We start from the raw sequence: 9,796 nt of genomic DNA on the forward strand, positions 1-9,796 counted from the left end.
AGTCATTTGTCTACAGCTCCTTGGTTGGCACCCACTTGTTGTCAGACTCAAGGCTGCTCTGCCCAGCATTGCATCTGACAGGATTTGCACGAGCCTCCTGCTCTCCCTCGGGAGAGGCGAGTCCGGAGCCCAGCGATGCGCTTCCTCATCCCTTCAGCAGCAGCAGAGAGGCGATGGCACAGGCAGAGGGGGTCTGCAGCAGCTGCAGTGCAGCAGGTGAGTGTTAGCATCGCTGCTGCAGCTGTCACGGTCTGAAGATATGAACGAGGTAAAACATGGCGAGTACCCTTTATTACCTGAGCTTGGCAAGAGCTGGAGAAAACTGAGCATCCTCAAGCCATACCAGCCTCCAGGTGCTGAGGTCTCCAGACACCTGAGTTAAAAAGCCTGTGTGACCAGCACCTCGTCTTTTGGCTCGCCTGGATCAGCCCCTCTCCTGGGCGCCCTCACCTCCCTGCACACACCTTGCCACGCTTGCAGGTTGGCGAAGCCAAGAAAAACTGGGCTCTGCTGCTGCCGGCGGGGATTTTCCAGACCTTGCCTCCCTACCCTCCTACTCCGGCCCAGCCAAGCTCACCAGACACAAACCTCAGCGAGCCCCATGGGCAACTGCAGCGTCAGACAACCCTCAGCACCGCCCCAGCACCTCGCCCAGCACAAAGGCTGCGGCCACCGCTCAGATCTGCTTGCACAGGCAACGTGCTCCTCTGCCTGCCGCAGCTCCTGGCTTTTGCTGGGGGAGCTGGTGTTATTGTCCCTTCTCCAGGAAGTAGCTGTCCTTTCATTTGGGTTTTGTAAATATATCTTGCTGCACACCGGCCTCGCCCAGGAGCCAACTCTGCGTTCACACAGGGGAGCAGCCGCAGGACCGGGCTGGCTGCAGGTCTGGAGCTGCTCCATCCCCATAGCAGAGCTCCCGTGCAGCACCGGGTCAAAGTCTCTCCCACCCACCTGCTGAGCAGCCTTCTCCAGGAGATGGTGGAAATCATTTCAGGAGTGCCTCTGGAAATCCTCCTCTGTAGTTAAACACCTGCCTTTGAACTGGGACCTGACTTTTTGCCTCCCGCTCCTCAGGGCCAAAGCCCCGATGGCAGAACAAGGCTGATGAAAGCTCCCAGCCTCACCAGGGTGCTCTGTGGCGAGACGCGCCAAGACACAACAGCACCAAGCGCTTAAAAAGGGCTGGTGATGAACCGTGCTCACCCCAACCAGGAGGAAAGCACAGCACCAGGCTCTGGATTCCCAGGCCACCCCCTCACACCACGCACATCCCCGTGCAGAGGGATCCCATCTGAAGAGCCCGACACAACGCTGCTGCAAGTTTCCCGGAGCAAAACTGGAAATGCTGCTTTGGTGTCAAATGCTTCATCAGTCTCTTGGAGTTCATGGACTAGAGGCAAACATGCAGAGCAGTGATGACCGCAGAAAGGTCACCAGTGCTGGGGACAGCCCCACATGGAGGACCAGAGGGATGCTTCATGGCATCTTCACCCAGAGGAACAGCACAGAGGGGAAGCACAGCAGCAGATGGGACACAGGGGGACCACAGACATTCTTCAGGTGATTGCTATAGGCCAAAGTCCTGCTGGACATCTTGGCCACTGAATTCCTTTTTATTTATTTCCCAGACCACTCAAGTGGGGAGAGAAGGTCCCCCTGGAAGAAGGATCTGTGCAGTCCCAGCTTTTACCTTTCACTGCCAGCATGATGGCTCCAAGGACCATGATGAGCGTCTGCAGCGCATCGGTGTAGATGACGGCTGCCAGCCCCCCTGCACAAGAACAAGGCACAGCATCAGGAGCACCGCTGGCTTCGGGCTCGCTCGGTTGTTGTCATGGTTCAGCCCCCGCTGACAACCCCAGCAAGTTCCAATAAAGCTGCCTGCGCTCGCAGGGATGTGCCTGCCACCAGCCTCGTCCTGCCGACACTGCGGCGATGGGGGGCTGCAGCGGGAGCGTGCAGGGGGAACAACCTCTCGGTGGGTCTGGTGTCGAGGGGTGACAGCACCCCCACAGATAAGGTCAGGGGAGCAGCCGATAGCCACAGCAGCTGCAGTCTCACCCGGGGCAGGGAAGGGGAGCTGAGGGATGGCAGGGCGGGAGGGATGCAGCCCCACATCCCCACGCAGGCAGGATGCCAATCAGCCCCAGCTCTTTGGAAGCTCCAGCAAGCAGATCACATTCAGGACAGACCTCATCATTCATCCCACCTCTCCCTAACATCTTACCACTCTCTCCTCCCCACAACTGTCAGCCCTACAGTTCTATTTTTCCAGCAGCTGATGCTTAGTGGGGTCCCCTTTGGCCCTCCAGCCAGGAGCATTTCTCCCTTTCCATCCCAAGCTCTCCCTGTGGACATGTTGCAAACCCAGGACCTGCTTACCTAGCCAGAAAGCAATTACTCAGCACATAAACAAAAGCATTAAAAAGTAGCGGAGCTAAAGCAAATGGGTCAAAACCTGAACCGGTTTCAACTCCAGTCACCGACTCACATCCCAGGAATTCAGGGCTGCACCCTCCCTGGCCATGCCTGGGATTTGGAGGGATGTTCTCAGGATCAGGGTGACGCAATGCTCACACCCTCTGCCTGAGCTCACTCCAAAATGCCTTACGTCACAACAAGCCTTGTGGGCAGGAAAAAAACCCGAGATGGGATTTCCTTAAAACCAAAGTCTTGCAAAATCCAGCATGTTTCCGATATACTTAAACTGTTTCCCATTTGGATGGCTGGGAGGAGATAGTGAGGGAGAATTTGCTGCCGAGTGTCTCCACTGGCACTACCAGGGAGGGAATGTCCCAGCCCAAATAAAAACTGAAGGGGCTGGCAGGGATACACAGTCCCATGGTCTCAGAGTGGGAACCCACAATTTCCAACTCCAGCTCCAGCATCAAACCCTCATCATCTCCAGATCACAAAAGAGCCATACAGATTGACCCTGTGCAAGAATAGCTGGTCCCACAACGGGGAAGCATGGGCAAGAAATATTCCTGAGAGCAGGAAGGATGGCAGCAAGCTGAATTGCAGGCGGGGCAAGTGGGAGGGAAACGAGTTGGGTAAAGGACACTCAGATTGTAGATTCCATAGTAATAGCCCCGTAATAGGAGAAGCCCTGATTATTGCTCTGACAAATAGGTACACACACAAGAAAGCATTTAACTATATGATGGAGGAGGAGTTATTACAAATGAAAAGCTGTAATGACACAGGAGAGGTCATGCATTGAGTCATTGCCTGAGCTGACACTCAAGAAGGATGCTCAGATACTGGCTGGACAGGCATCGAGAGAATATAAATGCCATTAGTATAAATCCCCAAAGACCTTCCAGGAGAAAAAACAAACCAAACCAAACAAATCAGGAGCGTAAGTGGTGTGGTTCAACCAAAGAAGAAAGATTTGAGGCCAGCAGATGCCGAGCAACCTACCTGCGATGGTGTAGAGGCCCGTGACCACCAGCATCAGGACGGTGGAGAGGTAGAGGTCCCAGCCCAGGCAGACTTGCACGAAGAGAGCCCCCGAGTACAGGTCCGTCTGTGCGGGGAAGAAGAAACACAGGGGCTGGGACAGGTGACATCCACTTGGCCAGGCAGCACCCAAGGGCTCCTGCAAGAGGGCACGGCAGGGAAAGGGGCAGCACTGTGGGTGCAGCGAGGACATTGTACTGCACATGCCAGGAGGACACCTCCCGAAGCCAGCACTGCAGTCCAGGGCCCCATGTGAGTGGCCGTGTCCCCACTGCAGGTGGGTGCCACAGGCCACCTTCCCCCAGCCCCCAAAGAGCAGAGCAAGCAGCTCCAGCAGTCACTTGGAACTGGGCTCAGCTGGATGCAGACAGTGGGATGTAAGGGTCAGAAACGGGATGTCCCAGGGCATCAGTGCTGCCACAGCCTTCGGGAGCAGAGCAGGGAGCCAGAGATACCCAGCCCTGTGCAGGATCAGACCCTGACCTGAGCTACCTCCTTGCTGCCCCAAGCATGCCCAGTTCCCTCCCCCACTGGCACTGCCCTGCTCTCCAGGTGGCATCTCGCCACGCTTTCTGCAGAGCCCTGAAGGTGGGGCACCTGGTACACACAGAGGGGCTGTGCTGCCCCCGAACACCAGCACCCTTGGGTGCTCCCCAGAGGCAGCCCAAGCCCACCCCCACCCCAGGCAGCGTACCCATGCTGTTGCTGCACCCCAACAGCCCCGGCTGGGCCGATGCACGGGGGTGGCTGTAGCTGGTATTTCACATTCTGCTTGGCAGGACTCTCCCTCCTGGCAGCCATGCTGCCGGCAAGGAGCCTGCCAGGGACCAGCTCCCCCTCCCCAGCTGCAGCTCAACAGCCTGGCCCGTCCGACCAGTCAGGAGGGTGGCGGCGAGCCTAAAAATGCTGCTGGGGGTAGGAGGAGACCTCCTCCAGGGTGAAGGGACTTTACAAGGTACTCGCTGATACCTGACATGCCTTTAGCGATGGATGGGGCTGCTCTGTGCCGCGTCGCTTGAGCCATTCCGCGGTGCTCGGGTGGGTGCTGGTGGGGCAGAGCAGGGTGCTGTCCTGCTCGCTGGGGGCTGCAGCAGCATTGCAGCCTCTGCAGCCCCTCCGCAATGAGGAGCACGTGTGGGCAGCCCCAGGGTGGAGCACAAGACCCCAAGGATGCCGTTCCTGAGCCTTGCTCCAACAAGCAGCCACCTCTTTGCTGAGCACCCCTGGGAAAATATCTCCTCCTGGTTTTGCAGAGATGGGGAAACCAAGGCATGGGCAAGTGGCAGAAGCTTCTTTTGGCCCCGAGAAAGCAGCAGCAACCCAGGAGTCCTGCACCCCACCATGGACCAGCACAAATGCATCCTCCAACGTGTCCCCTGACCTTTGCAGCCCCCCTCGCAAAGGCCCTGAAAGAGGCTTGGGGTTTCTGCTTGGCCACAGAAGGACAGACTCGCTCTGTGTCCAACACGCTGCCTCCAGCATCTCCTGTCCCCGCACCATGTCCCACAGGGACGCTGGGAGCACGCCTCTGCCCGGAGGAGCGTGCGCAGGCCTGCAGTTCGCTCAGCTGCCAAACTCCCTCAAGATGACTGACACCCCAAAGTTACCAACTTTTCCCACCCGTGGGAGGGCTGGACCCACAGAGGGAGGCCTGGCCACGGTCTTGTGGGAATGAAACGTAAAGCAGAGACTCCAAGTGAGCTGGGGCAGCTCCTCCAAGAGCAGCGATGCCGCAGGAGTAAAGGACGTGGTGCAGCAGGCAGTGCCCATGCCACCACCATGTCTCCACCCACAGCTCAGATCCAGCCATCCCCAGCGCTCGGCTGGGCCATCTTCACAAAAACCCCGTTTGGAGAAGGAAACGAGGCCAGAAGGGGCAGGAAAAGGCAAGATGAGCTGACTCCGCACCCTCGCCCGGAGCCGTCACAGCTTCCCACAGCCAAGACATCAGCTCAGATTTGACATCTTTCTTCACACACCTCCCAGAAACCACCCCCCAGACAGCAGGGCTTTCTTGCCCAGTCATGTGGGAGCAGTCGCTTGGGATTAGTAACGTGGAGGACTGGTGCCATTTCCCATATCACACTTCCTTCTCCCAACTCTTCCCTTCCTCCTCCCAGCACTGCTCCAGCAAGCTCGCCCTGAGGAGCTGGGGATTGTCATCAGGTGATGGAGAGGGGCCATGGAGGATCACACAGTGGCAGAGCCAAGGTGTATGTTCCCTAGCAGGGCTCCGTCAGCACAACCCCAGTAGGTGAGCACACAGCCAGCTTCAGCACAAGGCGAAAACCCGTTCCCTAGCAGATGAGTCCACACCGTTAGGCATAAGGTTGATTAAATCACAAATCAAACCAACCAGAGGAGCACTTACACCATGATCTCGAGTATCCTACTTCAGAGACTGTTCCACAATATCTGGACCAGGCTTTACACCACAGTCATGCCTGGCATTCCCAAGGGAGTTCACTACCTGTCCTCAGCTGCACCTGGGCTCGGCCATGTCTCTGGGAGAGCCCTTGCCAGCATCGAGAATTCAGTCCTGGAATGTCCTGCTGAAGAGGAACCAGCTCATGGGCAACCACACCAAAACCTCTATCAGTGGCTCCTCTGATGCAATCCAGCCACAGCTTGATACCACCGAGACCACCAAGCAGCCCCACAGGAGGACAACTAAGCCATTTGCGCAGTGCAAGCTTCAGCTACAAGGCACCAAAGCCCCAACCAGGGGCCCTCAGCCATCTCCTCCCAATGCAACCTGAAGCAGGAACCCAAATACTTTGAGCCCCCCTAGCACAGTGCCAGCCAAGCATGTGACATCTTCTGGAGCTCCCAGTGTCCCTTGGAGGGATCCATCACTTGTCATCTCAGCACCAGCCAGAAAGCAGTGCCCCCTGTGACTGCCTGCTCCTCCGACAACTCTTGCACAGAGCCCAGCTGCGAAGATTCAGCCCTGGACAAGATATTTCATAACGTGCTTCTCCTGACTTTCTCAATGCTTAATCATTTTTGCAGTCGTCTGCAAATGAGTCTAAGCCTTTGCTATGAGGAAGCAGAGGTATCTCCACCTCCCTTCCTGGTAGTTTTGCTAGGGTGGGAAAAAATAAAAGTGCATGTGACCAAGTCGTTAATAAGACATCCCAAATACAAAAACAAGCTAATTAAAACCAGGCATGACCTATTCATAAAATAAGTCCTTTCAACTGTAAAAGGAGAGAAGAAGCCTTTGAAGTCAGGCCTCATAATCCAGTGAGATCCCGGCCTCCACCAGTGACCTCACTTGGAAACTCGTTCTTACCCAACATCGTTAATGCCTTCCCAATGAAAGCTGACTTTAGAGACAGCTTAGATTTAACAATCGGTGAAGCCAAAGCCTCAGCAGAACAAGTTGCCCAGGGTATAGAGGAGTCTCCAGGGGCTCTTCGCCAAGGCTAGGATGCCTGTGTAACCCCTCAGGTGTTCCTAGCCAGAAGGAACACCATGTCTCAGCGGGACTTTGGGCTGCCCTGCTGCACCCTGCCATGAAACATGGAAGGTTGGGGTCCACCAAAGGGGAAATTCCAGGAGAGGAGGGACTGACATCCCTCCTGCCCCAAAAGAAGGGCCAAGAGAGCAACACTGATGCCACATCTCAGCTGGGGAGAACATGAAGTAGAGATCCATCCATAAACACAGTGTCTGCAGGGAGAGGGGGGCAGGAAAAGCCCAGCTACTCCCAGGGTTTGAGGCAGCCCCCAGTGAGGACCAAAGAAAACCCCCACGGGGAGACAGCCCTGCTTAACTGCTCTGAGACTCTCCTCCCAGGCTCCCGGCTGCAGTCACCACCAGGGACGGGACATTGGGCCAGTTTGGCGACACCCTTCGTGTCCGCAGACATTCATCCCAACCCGCTGCTGGAAACAACCATTGTTTGTGCGATTCACCCTGAATGGAACCAGATGCCAAGATAATCCCCTTATTAGGCTGATTCCTCTTCTGTTGCATCCTGCGTGACTCAGAGATCAGAGAAAACTCAGCAGACCAAAGAAACTCCAGCAGTGGCTGAGAAAAGGCACAGGAAGAGGCATTTGGGAGTGTCCACCAGACTCCAAACACAAGGTTGCACTGAGAAGGGTCAGGAGAGCTGCAGAGCTCATCTACAGGTTGATCTGGTGTTAGGCAAGGGGTGATATCACAACGGTCTCCCAAGCTAAGAATGAATTTGTAGGACACCCATCCCTTCTGGGCAAAGCCACGGAGACTGGAAACCCAAGGGAGCAAGCACATCCCCGTGGCATGCCAGGGCACTGTTTTGTAGGAGAAGAAGGGACATCTGTGACAGTCTGGAAGGAGACTCAAAGAAAACCAGCCCTCAGTAATTTCTTTCTTCAAATTCAGACCAGGAAGAACAAGCTACCCCACCAGAAATCCTAGTCCAGCTTCCAACCTTTCCTTTTAAATGCCAGCAAGGATTCACACAGATCCCGGGGACCAACACCACAGACACAGATGCTCCAGCATCTCTCTCAAGCTCCTCCTGGGTCTTCATCAGGAGCAAGGGAGAGATGGCCTTCCTGAGCGGCACAGAGGAGCGGAGTAAGTGACAACGGTTTGCTGGACATTAAAACAATCAGGGAACAATCCAAGTGTCACAGCCCAAACTTGCAAACTGAACTGGCACTCCAGGAGCCACCAGGCTAACTTCAGAAGAAATGCCATAGGATATTCAACACCATAAATGACAAAGGTATAAAGAATATCAGTTTTGTAAGAAGAATGCCCTCCAGCATGACAGGCTACGGTTCTGTGGGGGGAAATAGGGGCGGCAGCTGCACTAACGGAGTCACCAGCATCACCTCCACCACACCGAAAGCTCTGCACCGGCAGGAACACGGGAAGGGCTGTCATCTCCCCTGCAACCTGCTTTTACAACCCGAAGCATAGTGTCTTGCCCAAGGTCAAAGAGCAGCTCACAGGAATGAGACAGGGATCTCCTGGAGCCGGCAACACCACACCACGCAGCGCTAGGGTCTGTCCGAGGCATGTGTAGCCTCTCCTTTTGCATTAAGCGCTGACGGATGGGCACAGCAAGCACTGTTTGCAGGCTGCTCCATCCCCTGCATCCCTTGGAAGGAGATCCAGAAGATCCCCCCCCCTGCCGCGCCCCTCGCAGCTCAGCCCAGGGCATGGGGCTGTGAAGCCACCATGGAGGAGGCAGAAACCCCGTGCAGGGAGCGATGCTGCATCCAGCCAAGCCGGTGTTTGTGGAGCTGCAAAGTGCAGAGGCAGGTGCTGAGCGCCTCGCCGTGGGGAACGGGCTCCAGCACCGGCCCTCCTGCCCTGCAGCCAGCCACTTCTTGCAGCCAGCCACATGCAAAAGCACATTCCTTGCAGCCAGCCACCTACAAAAGCATATTTCTTTGAGCCAGTGAAATGCAGAAGCCCCAGCAGACCCCAGGTCAGATCCACCTGCTCCATCAGAGGCAATGGTGCAGGATTGCTCCCCCCGGCAGGTTTTCTCCTCCAGATTGTTTCTGAACTGTTCGCTCTTGATCTCTGCCTCCAGCCCCCCAGGACTGTCTGTGCCCAGCTCTCCTGCTCGCCCTAGGCTTGGTGTCACAGGCTTTTTAGCTGTGTTACCTCAGATAAACTCTCCAACAGTTACCAAGTGGGCAGCAGGAGCAGAGGCTGCACACAGGGAACTGCGAATGAGGCCAAAATGAGCAGAAATTGTGGAAAAGTCCCTAAAACCCAGGCACTTTTCTGTACAGGCTTGGGCATCTTACAGCTGCAGCAAGGCTTCCTTTCCTCAGAAAACGCATGGGCCCTAAAGCAATGAATGCATTCCCAGTTCAGTCCCCAGCTCTGCCAGCTCCCTCAGGGATGCCGGAAAGCATCGCTGCTGGAGCACAGAGAAAAACCCAGACAATGCAACCCAGCCTCTGAGCACGTTTCAGTTTCACCCACAACTGCTGCTACAAGGCGAGTGCACCATGAGTTTGGGAATCCTGACACGCAGCCCCACATCTGTTGGGGCTCCCTGGATATAAGCATCGCTGCTGGATCTACCCACCTGCTGTCGCAGGCAGCATCTGCCCACAAATCCCTACCTCTCATCTTGCTCCCTCCTGCAGCATCCTGCAGCAGCTGCTCTCCCCTGACTTGGCTACACAAGGCTTGAGCCCCAAAATAACCTTTGAATTGCTGGAAATCGGTTGTGGATTTGTCACAGAGTTGAGTGGGAGCTACTCACAGAGATTTTGGTGAAGACGGAGAGCAGGAGCGACAGGCTGGAGAGGTACATCCGGATCCTCTCTCCTCCAAACCTCCGCTGGAGATACTCTGGCATTGTGACGAT

The 9,796-nt window shown here is 55.8% G+C and overlaps 1 protein-coding gene across 1 annotated transcript in view; it reads right to left on the reverse strand.

Moving 5' to 3' along the window:
• SLC5A10 (solute carrier family 5 member 10) overlaps positions 1-9,796 on the reverse strand; it is a 38,846-nt gene extending 29,050 nt beyond the window's left edge. Inside the window, exons 1-3 of the mRNA XM_080386620.1 lie at positions 9,692-9,796; positions 3,424-3,529; positions 1,691-1,771 (exon numbers count right to left, since the gene is read on the reverse strand). Coding sequence (XP_080242746.1) covers positions 1,691-1,771; positions 3,424-3,529; positions 9,692-9,787 — 283 coding nt within the window. The 5' untranslated portion in view covers positions 9,788-9,796. The remainder of the gene's footprint in view (positions 1-1,690; positions 1,772-3,423; positions 3,530-9,691) is intronic.

This window comes from Falco punctatus (genome assembly GCF_963210335.1).
Source record: "Falco punctatus genome assembly, chromosome: 4".
Lineage (NCBI taxonomy): Eukaryota > Metazoa > Chordata > Aves > Falconiformes > Falconidae > Falco > Falco punctatus.